Raw genomic sequence first — 21,312 nt, 5'->3', positions numbered from 1 at the left:
TAAAATCCTTCTAGTTCTCATGCCCTGCAAACAACGACGTTATAATAAGGTATTAGGACGGGACGAGAATTATTTTTTCTTCTCGGTCTTCAATACGCCCTCGCTCGACGGGTTTCCTGTGGCGTAACTCAGGTCCCAGCTTACTAGTCTGAAGTAACCTGCGTTCAGGTTAAGTCTAGAGGTGTCGGAGACAGGAAGAATTGTGAAAAATATTTACCTTTATTTCTGTTTCTCACATTTTGATTTTGCACGAGGCTCAAACCACTTCAAAAGCAATGATCTTGGGTGGTGCAGAATTTTGCACTTATAGATTATGGACCGAAATTATAGGGCCCCAGTTTGGCAGGCGGTCCAAAGGAAGGGAAAAGGAGATAAATAGCCTGTGAACCAGGTGTCCTCCGCGGTCGGTACTTTTCATACGGCGCGCGAGGAGAACGCGCACTTCCCCGAGATAATTTTTCCTACGCAGGTTACGAGAAAAACGGAAACGCGACAGCACGAAGGGCGAGCCGTTGGTGTTCTTGCGAGCCCGATCTCCCTCTGACAACCTCTTCCTTCCGAGCGTCTGCTACGCAGGGGTAACACACTAATTTCGCGGCCTCTAGGACTGGAAACATGTGAGGAAAGAAGGATTTTCAGTAATGTTGTTAAGGTTCATAGTTACTGGGGGCTCAAATTCTGACCTAATCTTCTTTATTCATTTTCACATTGTAGACAATCATTCAAAATTAGAAACATATTTTATTCTACATTTTTTCCGATATCTACTAGATGAAATCACAAAAAAGTATTACTAATAATGATACGGGGTGAACAAATTAATGTCTAAATATACACTCTCTATCTACGAAGTCCTACTTTACAAAGACGTCAGGCTGGAGAAAATAGCCTGCGGGGTGGTCGCATGACAATAGGGAGCTTTAGCAACGACGACGGCGACGGCAACGAGGACGTCAAAAAAGCAATAGGTTTATTACGCAAAACAACAACTTTGCAGGTGCATCACGCTTTTTTGTACATTTCTTTACCGTCCTTGCACGACTACGACGTGAAAATGCTTAATTGCAAGTTTTCTGGAGGACGTAAACAAGCGACGACGCATCTCTTTTTCAACTCCAGCAAAATTCGCCCATTCTTGCCATTTTCAGCAAGTTGGAATAAACCCCACAAAGATTGAAAAAACGGGAATTCATTTTAACACTGACGTTTTCGCTGCCATTGCCGTCGTCGATGCTAAAGCCCCCTAACTACAGGGCAGGGGGGGCGTAAATTGAAAAGGCGCGCGCGAGTGGGAAGGGCATGCACGAGGGAAGAGGAAGCACCCTTTACGCGCGTCCTCCTCCCGAACAAGTTTTAAGGTTAAAGAGGCCCCTTGAAACCGACCTGATTAGTAATCAGACCCGATTTAAACAATTTGGGCCCGATATCCTTTTGAGTTCGATCTGGAGCGATCGGGTCCTAATAACAATTAATAATTAGGATCTGATTTGGAGAAATTTGGGGACTTGGTTTTCCAGATACAAATAAACATCCACTCACGCGCGCACTTTTCTTTACGCCCTGTGTTTCTCAACGGGTCGCTACTCAGGCTATGTATGAAAAGAATCAGGAAAAGTTATAACGAAACAATCAGAATATATAATATGCGGAATGTTGCCCTAATCTACCTTAACATGGTTAAAGTAGAAAGAGAGTAGTTTCAGGATCAAAACGCTTTAACTAAAAGAACGCGACTAATGCGAATAACAAGGCAAACAAATAAAACCAGACTGGGGTCAGCGCAGGTATTCCAGACGTTGGTTCCTCTTTCCAACCCGGGGCAGCGTATCCGATTTCCTCTCGTTGCTTCACCAACCAATCACGAAGCGGCTGGAAATATTCAGTGAGCGCTTCAACGTCAAGCGTCTGACTTCCGGTAAGTTTTTCGAGGGCTATTGGCCAAGGTTTGCTCTTGCCCATCTTCAACATCTCACTGTTGAGAGAAATCGAATGGGATCAAGTTAGGTTCTTGTAAACTACCCACCTACCCCTCCCCTAAGCTAACATTAACTCACTTAGGCAAAATGTTGGCTTATGGGAGGGGTAGGTGGGCAGTGTCTCAGAAACCTAAATTGAGCCATCAAAGGCACCCAACTATGCAAATTAGTTAGTTCATTAAAGCTTGAAATGGCCATTGGGCGTACGCATGTTTATGTGAGGTGGATCAGCCAGTTTGGGGGCCGGGGGGAAGGGTTCGTGTTATACTACTTAATGACCTTGGTAAAATCTCGCTTTGTTTAAAAATACAAGGTGGGCTGGCCGGCTTGCCGATCAGCATTCGACTGATATAGGATTTAATGGAGCCAAACGAAAGAACCGAACAAGTGTGGCGAGAGACAATAGCCATCGTGTACGAACACACGAAAACGAGACAGCGTATGCTGTTCGCCGATTGTGCACAAAAAGTAATAATACAAAGCATGTTTTGAGCCCAATCAGGAGCTGGCATTCGCTTAACCGTTTGGAAATTGTCTGGTGAGAGTCGTTACCCAAGGGCTTTTCCGCCCGTCCTTGAAAACTTTCGTCACGCCCTTTCTTCCGATCCGTCTGACTGCCCTGGGTTTCCGAGGATGAGCCTTAACTAGTTTGGTCCTAAGAAGCATCCTTAAAAATTGTCAAGGTACAATTAATAATTTCTAAAGTCACGGTGACATGGCCGCTTCTTTTCTCTATTTTATATCGTGCACTATCTCGTGTCTGTCAGAACCTAGTACAACTTTTTGCTTCGACCCGAAAAGGTATTAAGATAACTACGCAACACCGTAAAAAAGTGTTTTGTAAAAATTGCAAACTGAGAAAGATGTTTTTTCAGTCAGAGACATAAGCGGCTCGGAAAAAAAAATCCGAGAACTTTCAAAAGGAGTCAAACCTATTACCTTCTGGCCCCAGTTGTTCAAAAGGTGGATAACGCTATCCATCTGATAAATCACTATCCACTGGATAGCACAATTGGTTTCCCTAACACTTATCCGTGGGATAGTGATTTATCCGTTGGATAGCGCTATCCAACTTTTGAACAACTGGGGCCTGGTTGCTAGCCCAGATGCTCTACCACTGAGCCACGGGAGAATTATGGGAATCTAAGGCCACTAAACAAGGTTCGTGTCTGACAAACACTCTTAGGAGTGAAACATCGATATGTCTGAGCTTATGCGCAGTGATAAAGATGAAATGTAAACTGAATTGTGAAAGCTGACAACTGAAATTTGGGATAATTTTAAGCCGTCAGTTAACCCCCCCCCCCCCCCCCCCCCTCTTTTTAATACTGTAAAAGCCACTGGCCGTTTAAGATCCTCAACTTGGTTGTAAGAAAGTACATCGCAGAACTTATTGATAACATTACCCAATTTTTGTCCCTGCTTTTGTGGAATTAAAGATGGAGCAGGTATGAAGGGGTCCTTTGTGACCTGCTTCTTTACAAGCGGCCTTGTGGAACTGGAACTGCAAAACGAAGCTCATAAAATATCTGAAAGGAAAAATAATATAACTTTAACTGCAAGATTCAGTTATTTTATCTCAGTTACATAGGGTAATAAGCCATTCCTGAATTGTCCCAAGCCTCTGTTTCAAAGCGAGGTTAAGTGAAAAGCCATTGATATGAACATTTTTGGCAAGAAACGTTTATTCATCCCTGCACGCGCTTTAGCATCTGACGGGATAAGAGAGATGTCACCTGATAATTCAGGGGGCAACAAGTGATAAAATTTGCCAATACGTGCAATCGCCGTCGAGTCTGTTTATTCTCTCAAAACGAGACAACGATATTAGTCGTGCAAAATGTATAGTTCGAGTTTCAACAACTTCTACCGCTTTATTATACGATGTGAGGACAACTGCGATCGCAACTACATTCCCCCAAAAATGTTATCACTTACACTCATAAATTTGCCATTCTCGTGTTTAAGGTAAAAGGATCTTCATTTTCTGTTGTCTAGAATTATGAATTAACATACTCCACTGCGATTTCTTACATCGGCAGATTTCATCACTTGTTTGGCCTCTTCGAAACCACGTGACATGGCTTTTGCCCCATCGATATTTAACCCAATACAAAGATGTATGGATGTAGATGTGTGTCGTTTCTTTCCTGCCGGACAATGGCAAAGAAGCCATTGTAAATTGTAATTATCACATTACCTACTACTCTCAGAACACCGCTTTGGGGACTCTTGCCAGACTGCTCATAGTGCAGTTTTTAAGTTTAAAAGTAATGAGTAATGATGCCCTTTGATCTAATATGAGTGTGTATTTGAGACAGACCACCACACCCGAGTCAACGCCTCTACTCTTAACGAATAAGGATACTTCTGGACAGAACCTTAGTGACTCATCAGAAAAGCTTCCGGGATTTCAAGATGCAGGGATCATTTCATAACTTTTTCTTTTTTTTTAAGTGAAAATTTTGCAGGTGGAAAGAAAAAACGACTGAATATTGCGGCACAGCTCCTTCTAAAGTAGCTTACCTTATGTATGGAGTGTTTGCAGGAATGTGATACTTGCATCCGGGATCAAAATCATCTTCTGAACGATCCACTGGAGGCTTGACTCCCTGGTACTTAGTCCTCAGCTTCCACCACTCGGCGTTGTAGTTCTCTTCAGTAATAGCTCCACTGAAAACCTTCCAACGCCATTGGTCGATCATAAAACCGAACGGTAGGAACGCCACTTTACGCAATGCCATCTTCATTAAGGCGTTTATATCAGATTCTAAACGGACATATAATCAAACCACTGCTAAGCGAGCCTCCTGTAAGGCAAAAGCTTGCAAAAAAACCCGATAATTGCTTTCCTTAATAACTGGAAACCTGATAGCTGTTAACCCACCACTTCTGTAAGTGATCGTAATCTCGCGATTACTGCTTGCTTAGCCCTTTAGAAAGGGGGCAGGGGTGGGGCAAGGAGAGAGCTGTTTCTTTTTTTCCAATCGTCAAAAACAATAGAACATTTTAACTTGTATGTTTTGCTTTCCCATTTCAGACCACGTGATGGTACCCCAGAGAACTGTTCAACTGTTCAAATTTCGTCCTATACACGTGGATGCACGTTCATATGTATATGAAAAGAAAAAAAAGGAAGATTTCCTGGAGAACATCACGTGGTCTGAATTTGGAAGGCAAAACATAAAACACAAAAAGAGAGAGCCTGCGGAAAAATATAAAATGGCAACAACAAAACGGTAGCCTGCGAGCAAGCTCTCCGGGGCGCTCTGGCGGGAAGCTTGCAACTACGTCCCTGGATTTTGAAAATCTGCATCGAAAAAGTCGGTGCGAAATGCTGATTGGCGGAGATGACATTAGTAATGACGTTATTACCCTTGGCACGTGTTTTTTAGTGCTTGTTTACATTCGCGCTCGTTTCCGCTTCGCGCTGATTGGCGGAAATCTGACAGCTCAGTCGACGGGCAGCTACAAGAGGAGGTGGAATTTAATTTTCAGAGACGTAGTTGCAAGCTCTCTTCCTTTTCCCACTCCGGAGAGCTTGCTCGCAGGCTGCAAAACGGTCACATCGGCGACAAAAACAAGAGTATTCGCCACTTTAGGTACGAGAAGCGAACTGGAGCTGAAGTTCGTTGCGCAATTGTTTCTGGGATCGTGGACGCGCCTGTCAGCTATTGGTTAATTTTTGTCCCTGTCCTTCGTAACAGTCCCAGGAGTCTTTTCGAAAGTTAACTCGGACCAGTTTTCCTCTCTTTTCTAAAGTAGCGAATATGGAAAAAAATAATTAAAAAAATAAAATAAAGTGCGAATATGCATTGCTTCCAATATTTTTTATCACAAGAGAAAACGTTTTTCCGCTGGATAGCCCTAGCCTGTATAAATGCCGCGTTCGCCTCGCTTGGCTCATAAAGCGCCTGTTATGGAGGTTAGATAGCTCAAGAACGTACCGCATTTCACGGAGGGAAGATCGTTCTGAGCAAGGGCTTATGAATTAAAAGAGAAAATTGTGCCGGGTAATAATGTCATGTATTCTATCTGTACCTTCATCATCGCTGTAGTTCTCTAACAAACCAATTTTCGTCAAGTGTTGTGGTGTGTCGACTGAAAGTGACATGGTATCGCCAACGGCTTCATGGAATCCTGGGTTAGCGCCGGTGCGGTACTCGTATGGTAGGTCCCAGTACTGTAGGTAATACTGAATGTGGCCCAACTCGTGGTGAGTGGTGACCAAGTAGTTATGTGTGACCGTGGTACATTGCTTTACTCTGAAAGGATAACACATCAAGTACTTCAACTTCAACTTTATTTTTTTCAACTTCAACTTCAACTTTATTTAAATTTGGAAATATAGCAAAAGATACATTGGGACTGGCCTGCAGTTAGCGAGGCTATTCGAGGCAGGCCAGGCTACATAATTTACTACAAACTAGACAAATAGCATTTCTTTTAGCGATCTTTTAAAAGCTTTTTTCGGTCTTTCTTTAAGAATTTGAGGTATCCCATTCCAAATTTTGACCCCAACACGGGAAAAAGCATTTCGTTTGACATTGAGTCGAGATTCTTTAGTATACAAATGTTCGGAGGTTGAGGCACGTGTGTTGTAAGTATGAACACTAGAAATTCGAGAGAAGAGTTTCGAAATATTATCCGGAGCAGTGTTTTTATTTACATCATACATAAGACCACAAACGGATTCATAATATAGAGACTGTAAAGGTAGAATTTTTGCATTGACAAAAAAAAGTATTGCGTGGTTATTTGTTTCAGCAAAATATATTAAACGCAGTGCGCGTTTTTGAAGGACAAGAATTTGGTCAAGGAAAGTTTTACACGCGTTGCCCCAAGAGATAAGACCATAAGTTAGATAAGGTGTAATAAGTGACTGATAAATATTTAAGAGGATGCAAGTGGGAACAATATGTCTTAATCTCGCCATTAGCCCAATTGTTTTACTTATTTTATTTGCAACAGAGAAAATATGGGTCTTCCAAGATAGATTTTCATCGATTAACAGTCCAAGATATTTAATAAAGTTTTTGCGTTCAAGGGTAACCGTTTTATTGCTTTCATTGTCAAAAATATTAACCTGGGGATCATAGTTGAGTTTTTTTGGTATGGACGAAAAATTACATAGTTTGACTTTTTAATATTCATACTAGAAATATATAGAAATTTACTGGGAATGCGTGTATCGTAGAACCTCGTGAAGCTTTGGGGAAAAGGCCATCAGTATGAACAATAACAAAGGAAAAATACGAAAAAACGAATTAACAAAACATAAACGGAACTCGACGAAAAACTGCCTGTGTAGCAAGTGCTTCTGCACGAGGTCGTTGAGAAAGTTGGAGCAACGGAAGGGGAGCAAAGAAGGAAAGCTTGAAGGGGGAGGGGAGGGGAGGAAAGAAAAGGAAACCCCTAACCGCAAATCAAGCCTACGTCGGGGTAGCCTGAGTATCAGGCACTACCGGGGGAAAGGGGGACGAGAGAAGTGAAAAGAGGAGAGAACCCCTCCCCCCTCCCCCTAGAATCTCCTCTGCCCTCTCCCCTAAGGAAGCCGTGTACTTAGCCTAGCGTCGGGCATCGTCAAAACCATTGGTCTACATGTATACATGTGTAGATAGTAGGAAATGCTTTGTATACTGGCTTGCCCTCTACACTTTTCCTGTTCACTTCACAAATGATTGTCGCACCGTCCCCACTATTTAGTGAGCGCCTGGAACAGGCTAGTCTCCCTCGCAGCCGTTTTTAGTGTCGTCACGCAACACTCCTCCCCAGCGTTGCGTGACGACACTACTCGAATGAAAACCTCGAATGCAGGGAGAAATTGTGATGCCTTACCTGACGTCTTTGTTGATGCTGAAATCCCAAGCGGAGGCGTGACAAATGACCTCTCTGTCATCAGGTTTACTGATCAAGGATAAATTATAGAATGACTTGGGGAGAGGTTCCAAACCAATTGAAATGAAAAATGACTCGGCGAGTTGCACCATTTTCAGCGGAGTGTAGTTTTGCTTTACCATGTTAGCTGTAACATCTAGGCTGGGTTTGCCTTTGTATGGTTCGACGAGATCGTAAATATTTACCCACGATTGCGCCCACATGTTTCCTAGCAGGTGCGCTGGGATTGGACCGGTCTTTTTCATCTTGCTGTACTTCTGGCTAAGCCGGTACCTCACATAGGCGTGGAGCTCTTCATATAGGGGCTTCAATTTGTTCCAAAAGCCTTCAACCATGCTCTGCAAGTCATCAACCTCGTACCACGATCGCCAGTACTCTCCAATGTTTTCCCATCCATTTTCTCTGGCGCCTTGGTTTTTCAGTTTCACAAATTCCTTGTAGAGAGGTCGCAGTTTCGGGCCAACCGCATCCCGCCAGCCTTTCCATGCAAACTGAAGTCTATCATAATCGCGTGTTGTCGCCAATATGCGGTACAAGTCTGGGTTCAGTGCAAGCATTTTACCGTTACTGTCTTTAACTTTGCCAGTGCTGTAGATACCTTCCATTGTTGATTCGAGCTCGGTGACTCTGCGCAACACGGCTTCATCTTTGGGTGTCGCTGAGGAAGTGATAAACTGGATTTGCCTCTTGGTGTCGTCGGACAGTTTGCTCACGTCGAATTTTGACGCGTTCTCTCGCATCCCCTTGTAAAATTCTGAGAAAGCAAGGCTTGCGTTTGTCTTCAGTTTACTATTGTAATCTGTGAGGTTTGTAGCGTAATTCCACGAACGTACAGTAGACTTGTAATCTGCATAGCGAGTCTCATTGTTGTATTTCTTGAGAAATTCCAGAGCTTTTGCCTCCTCCCCTTGATCAACGGCGGCAGAGCAAAGAAAGGGTATCAATACAGCGTATAGAAGGAGAGTAAAGGGAATTTCCCAGCGCATTTTCACGTTAAGATTGCAGCAAGTTGCTACAGTGGATCCGGCTTTGGCAATCAACGGTGGGCGTTCGTAATCCTGCCTCTGCCGCGATATCGCTGGTCGCTCGGTTGTGTAATCTGTAACAAATTAAAATCAATATACCCTTTGTTTACCACCAACTCGTAAACATAACATATCACCCAACATGTCACGAAACACAATCAATTTAATTTGGGACCCGACGACTGGCTAATTGATGTTGTTGAATTGAAATTTGATTAAAATCAACAATCAACGTCCATAAAAAATCAGCGTTTGGCAATTGTCCTTTGTTTAGGAACATGTCATTCGCTTATGACAGAGTATACAAAAACCAAAACACTAAGCTGGTTGTTTCGAAACACCTGTTAGTAAAGCTGTTTCCCTAAGCAAAAAATCAAACAAAAATAACATTTCAGGCTCGTAAGATGACTGGGTGAAAATCTAAACTTGGGGTGCGCATTAGTAGTTAGGGCTTTCCACAAGTTGCTCGGCAACTTTTTGGCAACTTCTCGTATTCTGAGCAACTTTTTTCGTATCGAGCAACTTTTTGCGTTCTGAGCAATTTCCCTAGTTATCTTCTAATTCGGAGATATCGAAACAGCTTTCAAATTCGCATATTTTAGCATCAGACCAAAAAGGTTTTGTTTTTATGAGCAACTTTCGTTACAAAAAGCAACTTTTGATGGTTTTTTGAGCAAGATTGAGCAACATTTTGAGAAATTACGGGAAACTTTGGAAAATCTCGAGCAACTTGTGGAAAGCCCTAAGCATGGTTGTACATTCTTCTTCAGTAGTAAACGCCAACGTGAGCTCCATATCGCTGGGTATTTGCCAAATTCTCTTTTTTTCTCTCTTATATTACACCGAAATGTTGTCGAGTTCAATATACAAAACACGGTCGAATACCGTAAACTTCCGCTTTTGCGCCCCCCTCCTCCCTCCCTTATAAGCCCCCCACCAGTTATAGGCCCATCTAAGGGGAAACAAAAAAATGCATCCAATTATAAGCCCCCCCCCCCCCCCCTCCCCCCTCTAGCTTGTGTTGAAAGAAATTTGATTTTTTTCGACTATTTTAAGCTTAAATAGTGAGTTAAATTAAAAGGTACTTTGATCAGCACTACCGGCTTTGTAGCTAAGGCCCCTCCAAAAACTACCGCTTATCCGCCTCCCCCCACACTTATACGCCACCAACCCAAGTTTTAGGCCCATATCTACCTGTAAACAACAACAACAACAAAAAAAACATCAGATCATAAACTCCCCCCCAGATATAAGCACTCCTCGAGCTTATATTGAAATAAACACGATTTACTGATTTTGATGTTTTGAAACCTAACGGAAAACTTGTAATTGAAATGCAAAAAGCGGCTTGTTTCGAACCGCTTTTTCTAGTCCGGTTATAAGTCCCTCGAATGTAAGCCCCTCCGCTTATAAGCCTTCATTAAACTCCTTACGAAGATGTATTAGCCCCGGGCTTATATAAAGTACCCTGGGTACCATAGTTTTTTTTCTCTCACGTGCGGCTAGTTGCTTCGATGTCGGCCCCAGGGGGACTTGGCCGAAGTGACGAGAGGCAAAAACGCTCGGGTCCCAAAAAGACTTGACCGCTGATCAGAAACCGCGCATAAAAAGTGTCTGGAAGCCAGGATCGCTCCCTAAAGGAGCTGTGTCACGAAATTCAGCCAAATTAGGAAATTACAAAATGCCCGCTAAATTAAGAGAAACATAAAAATAACCGTTTAAAACTTTAAAGGAAGGTTAAAATAACATAACAGAAACAACAGATGCCACGGACGGGCAAAACTGAAGAAGATTGAAACGGATTGAAATTAGGGTTTTTGAAAACTGTTCAGCCTAACAGTTTGTCCTAAACAAAATGAACTGGACAGTCGCGACACAGCCCCTTCAAACGACAGTTTACGATAATTAAAGATCAGTTGCTTTTCGGCGGAACATGTTTTGAAGTACGGGGGCTGAAGAAAATCTCCTCTAAGAAACTTTTTAAAAAGTTTTCGGAAAAAAGGTAGGGGACTAAAAGCCCGTATAAAAAAAAAATGTAAAAAAAAGAACGGCCAACTGATCCAGTCACGGCAAGGCGAAGAAAAGTAAACAAAAGGATAAAACAAAAAATATACATTTAAACAAATTTGCCCAATATTTTGGTTTGAAAGACAAACCTTCTTCATGGGCTAAAAGAAAAAGCCTCCCTGCCCTGGCTCCACCTTCCCCCCTCCCCCTGCGAACACTTCCTACCCGTTCAATGACGGAACGTAATACCTCGAAGTTGCGTATCATCCAGAAAGCTCTCTGGCTAGCAAATTTTTTTTTTGCTTAAATTTTCCCTGCCTTATGTTTGTTTTTGGAGGGCAAACTGACCAATTTTATGAGATACTCAGCTGCCCAGATATTTAAGCGGAGAAAAAGATGTATATTGTCTGCGACACAAAAGGAATCTTTTATCATCGGACCCCTGAGCAAAGGATGTTTGCAATGTCAGTTAGCCCTTTTCTGAATCGAGTAAATATTGATTGTACGTATGACCGGTGCGTAGTCACTGTTGAAAATTAAATGTTTTCGCCGTTTACACAAGTTTACTAAAAAGCCAGCCAAGTCAAAAACACGTCTCAAAGCCCCGACACTGACATTATGTTGCTTTCTTCGAGTGAAAAGTACAAGTGCTTGGTGCTGACGTCTCTAATTTGCACGCGCTGTGTACTTGAATGTGCAACTTTTCGGACAGGGTTAAACGAAACAAATAAAAAGTAAATTCTCCGTCGGCGATGAATACACTGAAAGGAATATGAAAAGAAAAGACTGAAAAAGTCGCACCTCCCCACTGTGCCGCGAAGTTAAACAAGACACTTACTTATAAAATTTTCTGCTCCGGCTTCAAGTAAAAATTACACGCTTCTCTAACAGCCCAAAGATGCTGTTAAGTAATTGCTTAACTTTCCAGGCAGAGTTATGCGAAACCAATCGATCTATAAAGGAAGATTTCCAGTTGGCAGTGACTCGAGTAAGTAAACTAAAAATTAAAAGAAATCGCACCTCCTTTGTACTGGCCCGCGAAGTTTAAAACACGGCTCAATGCCCCCACACTTACTGACAAAATTAATTGCTCTCCGTAAGTAAAAACCACACGAAGTCGTTTCTAAGTTATCGCACATGAAAGTGCTGTATAATGCGCAACTGTTCGTGAAGTAAAAAGACCACACCTGTTTAATCAAAGTGTGTTGGCGCAAAAAGAGAAAGCCGGTTGTTTGAGAACGTATTCTCGCTCGCTTGGATAACCAGGACTAGAATCTTCGAAGTAACGACATAAAAGTATCGGGAGAAGTCTAGCCAGTCTACGCATGCGGCGGGTTAATATAAAAAATAAAAGCAATGATGGAACTAAAAGACCAAGTTTTCAGTTCACTGCCTCAAAAACTTACAATTTGTGGACGTCTTTAGAAGAATAGCTCTCTATAGCTCCTCTGACTATTCCCGTCGGTACCCTAGTGAAATTCCATTCTTGATAGATCCATTAGCACTCCCCACCCTCCGTGGTACACAAGTTTTTCATGACATAGGTTTCCGATTATTCAAACAAGCTTCGGGTCGGTCTGGAAAGGTGTCACCTCGAACAAAGGAACTAATGTTTTAAGATTGATGGGCAAATTCAGGTGGGTACAATAGACCATTTCTTTATAGGATAAAGCTTGGCTGTTATACTTTGAATAGCAAGTTTTACATCCGATAAAAGTGTCATCAATGTATTACCATGAAAGTTCTTTTGATCAATTCTGCAGCCCATGCAATCGATCGAAGCGAAGACTGAACCACTCTAGAATAAGGTGCACTTGGGGTTGATACGTGCGAGTATAGCAATCTCATTTGCCAGATGAAAGTTTTGTTTTCAAGCTTAACAACAATAAACAATTCCACGGAACAAATGCGACGGCTATACACAAATCCACCTTTTATGTTAAGCTCATTGACTGGCTATAGACAATATCATTCATGTACCACTGATATAAATTATTTTAGAATACTTACACGCAAAGTTTCACAGCGTTTCGTTCTTACGCAGGCCTGGCGATCGAAACATCAGCTTTTCAGTCACTCTGGTAAATTGAATTTATGAAAGCAATTTTTTTTGTTTCACTTTCCCACAGGCGAAGAGCTTCAGTTTCTTTTGAAGGCAACCGGACCTTTTATTGAATACATTATACCCCAGACGTAGTTAATCGATAAAAATCGGTATCGGAAATCAGTCGATATCATCGATATTAATCGATTTAATCCGCCATTAATATCGATTGATATCGGAAATCGATAGAAATCGAAGTCACAGAAAAAATAATTTATCGATTAACAAAATCGGCAACAATCGATAGCAATCCATAGTAATCGATAAAGCGATAATAGACCTTTTTACCGATACGGCGGCCATATTGGATTAATTCGATTTATAGACTACGAGTAGTCCCCCATTTTTCCTCAGAGATAGTAGAGCGTGCTAAACGCGAGCGCGCGTGGAAATCACCCCACGCGAGAAAAGGCAACACGCGGCGGGGAGAGAGATGTAATGGGAAAAAAGATCCTTGTGCTGTGTTTGGATGTAATAATCCCTCCTCGCGCGCCTCTCGCGTTTCTCTCGCACCTAAAACTCCCTTTCTTTCCCTTTCAAACGCCTGCCACGCAGCCTAGTTTGGCGTCGTTCGCTCGGAGGAACTGTCAGCTAGATGAGTTTTGCTGACTGGTTTTGGGGAGTCTTGTCTCCTAACGGCTTGTTTTACTCACTAGAAGAGAGAAAGGAAAAATCATGCCGCCTGTGTGCTTGTTATCTGCTGTATTTTGACCTTAAACGCCTACCACATAGGCTACGCTTATCAACGACCAGATTATTGAAGACGAAGCGATCTATAATCCCTAGCGATTTCTGGTTTGAGGACTTCTTCTTGCTGGTTATAGACGTTAAAAAGCCCGCCAGGAACTTACTTCAATAATAATATTGATTGCAGAATTAGCCTTATTGTAGACCTTTGAAGTTCCGCTCTTCTTTCCCTGCTACAAGGCAGCGTTCTTTTGTATGCTGCGCTGGATCCAGTTCGAGAGTCAGCGAAGTGTTTGTAATTGATTTCTCCGACAAACACTGCATGCAAGTTGGGAAGTCCAACACGATACCTTCAGCAAAAACGTAATAGATTTATGCTGGATTTTATATAACAAGCCACGTATGGTTGCGTCTTTCTTCTTTCAACGGACGACTGCATTTACACTTTTTTTAATAGTACCTTCACTTCAGATTCCTTGCTTTAGGAAAACAAAAGAAAAACAGTACGCGAAATACGACTTAAATAAGCGCATCGCGGCCAGACTTATTTGACAGCTAGTCATTCACAGTTGCGTTATTTTTGCATACATAATTAGTAGGCGGGATGGCGAAAACAATGGTTTCCTGGCAGGCGTTTCCCTCCTTCCCTTCCTCCTCGCGCCCAAAACCCCCTTTCCCTTCCCTTTCAAACGCCTGCCACGCAGGCTAGTTTTTTTGATATCCCAAATAATCAAGGTCTCGGTACCTCGACCTTGATTATTCCGGATATCACAAAAAAACCTCATCCAATAATTGTTTAATATATTACATAAACGAGCAGTTAACAAAATCAACACCTTTTAAAACGAGACTGTGCAAGAGCACAGTTCAATAAACACATGAGAGACTGAACAGAATCGAAAACTGGTTTTGAGATACATCTCGAGGCCATAAAATTAATTAAACAATGTTTAGGCCTGGCTCGGCAGCTTCAGCCCAAAATTCGATAAATAATCCTGATAAAAGAGTGTGCTAGTCATTTTAGTTTCTTCCTTCCTTGTGCTAATTTATTGTTAGTTAATCTCTACTTTTAATATTTATAACTTGTTATTGTTACACGGCATGTCTGAAAACCAGTTTGCTGAGCCCCTCACCGTTTTTAAATAAAGTTGATTGAATTGGATCGAGCGAACAAAGTACAGGCGAACGTAACAACGAAGGCGACAACAACTACGTAGAACGTCTAAAAAGCAATATGTTTACAATAAGTAAAACAACACTTTTTTTACGTACAGCAATCTTTTTTGTACATTTCTTTGCCGTCACTGCACGATTAGAACGTAAAATTTCCTGACGAGACGTCTTATGGAGAACGTAAACACAACACAGTCTATCCCGCACTTGGGCTTGGCCCCCCGGGGGGTACTCCCTTATAAGGGCTTAATGGGGACGTGGGGCCAGCCAGCGGATGTTTTTCGGGATTTTTGTCTTAAACAGGGTATCGAATTTATCATTTTTTGTCTTAATCAGGGTATCGATTTATCAATTTTTGTCTTAAACAGGATAAATGTCTTAAACAGGGTATCAAAAATCGGAATTCTGTCTTAAACTGGGGAGTAAAATCAGCGATATTTGTCTTAAACAGGGTCAGGGTATGAGGGGCCGCGCCGCACCTCCCCACCCAGGGATATATCGAGTACCCCCCCGGGCTTGGTCCCAAAAATTTAGTTCCAAGGAAATGAAACCTATACAGTTTGAAGTTTTAAGCGAGTTGAAATAACCGTGACAGAGTTTTTCACAGTGACGTTTTCGCTAACGTCGCCCTCGTTGTTGCTCATAGGTTTCCTACTATCACTGAACACAAGCGAAAAAGCGTTGTTGATGCCCTTTGACGTTCAAGTGCAATGTAAGAGCTTCAAGATAATTTCTGGGTTTAACGGTGGTTTTCCACTGTCGCTGGTTTTAATGTCGGCTGTTTTCCCAGGCTATTTATACATTTGAAGAAAAATAAGCATATGATTGTAAATACTAATGAGACAGCTTGTGACGATTCGTCGACTTCATGACGCCATTATCAAGGAACCCATATACACCCTATTCCATAGGTAATTCGTCTCGAGTTATTTTTAGAATCGGGATAAAGTTACCTCGCGCGAGGCGTGGATGTTTCGTGGAGGTTTCGCATGACCAAACGCCGTGCAAAACATGTCGGGCGAGAGGCAATGAAAGCGTAAAAAGATCGAGAGCATTCCTGAATATTGAAGCGAAATGAGTCGGCGCTCACCTGGGAAAAAGGAATCGCTGGACTCTTTGACAACCCGTGAAATCAGTTTAACTCGAAGTTGTCGTAACCTCAGTGCTTTAATAAAATGAGAAATTTCGCCGGTCTATTGAAACCGGTCGTTTGTACAATTTAGGGAGTTTAAGATCCAACGACGCGGACGACAACTAGAACATCAAAAAAACAATAGGTTTAATTAGCAAAAAAACAACTTCGCACGTGCAACACACTTTTTTGTTCATTTCTTTCCCGTTTTTGCACGACTACGACGTGAAAATGCCTAATTTCGTGTTTTATGGAGGACGTAAATAAGCAACGACGAAATTTTATTTCTCTTTCTGAGCTTGAATATGGTCCCTTGAAATTCAGCTTTAGGAGGGTTCGCCTACAGTTGACAAAGTAAGTGGGTAGGAATAATCGCTATAAAGACTGAAAAAAATAAACATCAAACCAGAAATTGCTCTCTTCAAACCGTAAATTATAAATGATCCTGAGAGAATATTCAGTGTGTTAAGGATTTCCCTGCTCTACTGTTAGCTCTATACAAGAGAGGAAGGGCGATTCTTTTTTAATTTCGGTTTCGCTGACACAGCTTTCGCAGAAATCTCGCTGTAGTCGTTTTCGTCGACAAAAGGAATAGCAAAATCGCTGTCCGCGTCTTCCCCGATTTTGTTCTGCGTCATTTCGTGAAGGACGCGTGGCTCTCAGCGTGGGTCATCCACGGCGCCGAACACATTCGCGCTATGTGATTGGCTGTTGTTGTTGTCCCCTTTATAGTCTCTTGCTTATATACATTTGGAGTTCGTCTGACAGGAAAAGAGAGTGGATAAAACCTCAATGCAAGGCATAAAAAAAGATGCAATTCCCAATTTTCTTTTTGACGCTAAAGAAAGCGGTGGAAATGGCGGCGATGAGTGTCGCGCTGAGAACTTCAATTTCAACCTCGTCCCCAGGGTCTTCTCGTTTTCCAATATGGCGGCGTACTTTTCCAGAAATTTTGCTACCATGACAACGTGACGTAACGACTTCTCCCTACTGCGGATGTCTGAAGCTAACCCATAAGATAATAAATTTGTTTTCAGTACACGGCATGGAAATCTTCGCCCCTTTATTTCTCAGTTTGTTAATATTTATAGTCAGGGATTTGGTCTTCTAATTTTCCGGCGAATTAATTCAATATGGCCGCCGTATCGGTAAAAAGGTCTATTGGCAAGCAACACCCATGAGTCCGGCTCTAGCTTGACACATTCTATTTTTGATGACCAGTTCCGCAACCACTCCAGGCGCAGCCTTCACCAGATTCCATTTGTTTGTTTTCGATTTTTTTTTCTCTGGTTTCCTGATTTATTTTAATCCAGGTTTAATAGATCTTTATATGTCTATTCAATCCAGACGTAGTTCTTTCTTAACGCGGCTCATTGACGGAAATCATAAGACTGAACAAGAACACTGATTTTGTTCTTAATTATGCTCCATATTCAGTTATGGAATTGCTACAGCGACAGAGAGTCATTTTGTGCCACTTTCGCAATAATATTTCTTTCCCTTTTATGAACAGCTAAAAAATCAAAACAAAAGAGCAATTTGTTCCATTTAGTGTTTCTGTTCCTTCAGTATTTTATCAATTAAAAGAAGGGCATAATATCATGACTGAATAACTCAATAATATCGTACGGACAAGGTGTCAATATTGAACTTCTAACGAAAAACGACTTCAGTCTTTTCCGATAATAATCAATAGTAATCGATAACAGTCGATTAAAAAAATCAATATCGACTTCTATCGGAAATTGATATTAATCGAAGTCACAACTTTTTTGGTTATCGATTTCAATTCGATTGATATTAAAAATCAATATTCATAGATAATTGATATCGATTACTATCGATTATCTACGTCTGGTATGCCGTAAAGTTCCGAAAATAACGCCTCCCCCGAAAGTAGCGATGAAATTTGACAGATGTTAGCAAATGCCAAAAGTAGCGACCTTCCGAAAGAGGCGACTTCAAAAGTTCATTTCCCTTTTTGGTAGAAATAACGGAAATTATAGATACAACAAGCTTTACAAAACTGATCCGAGGTTAATTTTTTTTAACGGTTATAATTAGGATCTCCGGCATTCCTTTATGTAACCCTTAAGGTACTATACATCACACTTTTTGTTTTTTAAAAGTCTTCCTTTCGTCTGTGAATACCCATAACGTAATCAAACAATTCTTTTGAATTTTTATTAAAAACACAATATTTAACAATTAATGAATGAGGCTGAGTATCTTATGAAGAATTATGGAGATCGATCTTGATCTCCATAATTCTTCATATGATACCGAAGCAGAATTCAATAATTGTTTTATTGGGATTGAGATTCAAAATAATTCCTAGTTTAAAAACATAGCTAAAACATGCTTACCTCCATTGATGTTAAGTTTATCTTCGCTAGTGCACATTTAGGGTTGTTCAGCTCCTCAAATGTTCTCCAAATAGCAGATGTCGCCCTTCGAGTTGTCTTCTTTCTGTTCTTGCCGTGTTTTTAGCTATTATTTTGCCTAGTTCTTACTCTTGAAACGAGTGAGATGTCCGCCACTTTTGTTTTCACAGCCAAAACAACTCAACCTCGTCCGCAGGGCTTATCGGTTAACGGTGCATTAACCGGCAAGAAGGCTGCACGTTTGACGTCATCGGTTCATTAAACACAAAGTTCTTCCAAATTTGGTCATCAGTAGCTCTTTATGATGAATTATGCGTGTGCTTTTAGCCGATCAGAATCGGGGAAATATTTTGAATGAATTATAATTAGCAATTAATGAATGAGGCTGAGTAGGATACGAAGAATTAAGCAGATCGAGGAGGGTGTTATCTACCGAGGCCGAAGGCCGAGGTGGATAACACCCTCCGAGATCTGCTTAATTCTTCATATCCTACGAAAGCCGAATTCATTAATTGCTTTATCATTCATTCAAAGCAATTCCTAGTTTAAAAACATAGCTACAACATGCTTACCTGCATCGATGTTAAGTTCATCTTAGATAGTCGATAGTGTACGTTTAGGTTTGTCCAGCTTCGCAAATATTCTCCAGATAGCAAATGTCGCCCTTCGAGATTCTTCTTGCTGTTTTTGCTATGTGTTTAGCTATTATCTCGCCTAGTTGCAGCTGTAGTTCTTACTCTTGAAACGAGTGAAATACCAACAACTCAACCTCGTCGCCAGGTCTTCTCGGTAACGGTGCCTTAACCTGTAGCAGGCTCCATTTTTGATGTCATTTCCTCGTTAAAATTCTTGCAAATTTGGTCATCAGTAACTGGTTATGGTGAATTAGGCGTGTGCTTTTTGCCAATCAGAATTGGGTAAATATTTTAAATGAATAACAATGTTAGTTAATCACTACAGTCGACTCCCGATGACTCGAACCTTCAAGGGAGATCGAAACAAGTTCGAGTTATCGGGAGTTCGAGTTATGGGGAGCTCGAAGAAAATAGCCGGAAGGAAGGAAAAAAACAGTTTTTACTGCAAAGTGAACATTTTAGTGGCATTTAATTGTAGAAATGTCAACTGAAAATTAAAAGACACTTCTAGATTATAAATCAGAACGTAACGTAACAGAACATTGTCTAAACAGAGCATGCGTTTTACTGTTTTCAGAATTATAGCTGTTTCATGTTAGATTTGTGACAAACAACATACGCCTCCACTAGTAAACTACGCTATATGCGTACAACACGTCAATGGGAAATTGGACGCCAGTACACTGTTTTTTTCCCGACTTTTTAAGGCTCAAAACATGGTTCAAGTTATCGAGGTTAAAATTATATAGAAGTGATCTGAGGGGAAACAAAAATTACTTCGAGTTAGCGGGAGATTCGAGTTATCGAGGGTTCGAGTTACCGAGCCTAAAATTACAACAAAAAAATCCAGGGAAAATCAATTTTGGTTCGAGTTAGCAAGGGTTCGCGTGAGGTATCGGGAGTCAACTGTAGTTTTAATATTTATAACTTGTAATTGTTACACGGCATGTCTGAAAACCAGTTTGCTGAGCCATTCACCGTGTTTAAATAAAGTTGATTGAATTGGATCGAGCGAACAAAATACAGGCGAACGTAACAACGAAGGCGACAACAACTAGGACGTCTAAAAAGCAATATGTTTACAATAAGTAAAACAACAATTTTTTACGTACAGCAATCTTTTTTGTACATTTCTTTACCGTCGCTGCACGATTAGAACGTAAAATCCTCAGACCAGACGTCTTATGGAAAACGTAAACACAATTAACACAGTCCATCCTGCACTTGGGCTTGGTCCCCAAAATTAAGTTCCAAGGAAATGAAACCCAAACAGTTTGAAGTTTTAAGCGAGTTGAAACAACCGTGACAAAGGCATTTTTGCTAACGTCGCCCTCGTTATGCTCATAAGTTTCCTACTATCACTGAACACAAGCGAGAAAGAAAAAACTTACCTTTAAGGTTGTTGATGCCCTTTGACGTACAAGTGCAATGTAAGAGCTTCAAGAGAATTTCTGGGTTTAAAGGTGGGTTTCCACTGTCGCTGGCTTTAATGTCGGCTGTTCTCTCAGGCTATTAATGCAATTATATTAAAATTGATTTGGAGAAACATAAACATTGTTAATACTAATGAGACAGCTTCTGACGATTCGGTGACTTCATGACGCCATTATCAAGGAATTGGAAATAAATAACTCGCATTTATTTATTTCCAATTCCTCCGAAACGTCGGAACATTATCTCTTTCGTTATGGCCTCTATTTCATTTTACTTACGTAAAATTTGAGTGTGTTATGCACGAAAAAGTTACTGGACAGTAGAAGCACCCTAGATCCTTGTCTAAACAACAGTGAATTGAAATTTATTCAGCTGATTACTGTCTTTTCTCCTTTAGGCAAAATATTGTTATGCAAATGTTAAACGTTCATTTCATTGATTAAAGGATTATTAATTTTTTTTTTATATACCTTTGGAGTTTGTCTGACAGGAAAGGGGAGTGTATAAAACCTCAAAGCGAGGCATAAAAAAAGATGCAATTCCCTGTTTTGTTTTTGACGCTAAAGAAAGCCGTGGAAATGGAGGCACTGAGTACTTCAATTTCAACCTTGTTCCCAGGGTCTTCTCGTTTTCCAATATTTAACAATTATTCCTCGAGCCCGAATGGGCTTTGAGTCAATAGCCCATGAGGGGCATAGTAGTAGCTCAACCAATCAGAACACGGCATTGATAATAGACCACTAATTGGATTTTACTAATAATGATAATTCCCTTGAAAAACTCAGCCAAGCATAAAAAAGTTAAAGCAAAGATTTGCCGTTTTTATGCCACACTTCTAGTATAAAAACGTTTTCAGT

The 21,312-nt window shown here is 41.1% G+C and overlaps 1 protein-coding gene across 2 annotated transcripts; it reads right to left on the bottom strand.

The window, feature by feature from the left end:
* Positions 1–721: 721 nt before the first annotated feature.
* Positions 722–20,552, bottom strand: LOC140949834 (angiotensin-converting enzyme-like). Of its 2 annotated transcripts, none has more exons than XM_073398968.1 (6): positions 20,413–20,552; positions 7,815–8,973; positions 6,018–6,241; positions 4,503–4,746; positions 3,383–3,505; positions 722–1,972 (listed from the first exon to the last, which is right to left on the bottom strand). In XM_073398968.1, exons 2-6 carry the CDS (start codon positions 8,858–8,860, stop codon positions 1,720–1,722), a joined length of 1,890 nt encoding a protein of 629 aa, XP_073255069.1. In that variant the 5' UTR covers positions 8,861–8,973; positions 20,413–20,552; the 3' UTR covers positions 722–1,719. The 2 variants fall into 2 exon arrangements, with proteins under 2 accessions (XP_073255069.1, XP_073255070.1); XM_073398969.1 differs by lacking the exon at positions 20,413–20,552 and adding an exon at positions 12,917–13,060.
* Between the last annotated feature and the right edge of the window lie 760 nt (positions 20,553–21,312).

The sequence above is a fragment of the Porites lutea genome, chromosome 10 (genome assembly GCF_958299795.1).
Source record: "Porites lutea chromosome 10, jaPorLute2.1, whole genome shotgun sequence".
NCBI lineage: Eukaryota > Metazoa > Cnidaria > Anthozoa > Scleractinia > Poritidae > Porites > Porites lutea.
This window is presented reverse-complemented; position numbering and strand designations above follow the sequence as displayed.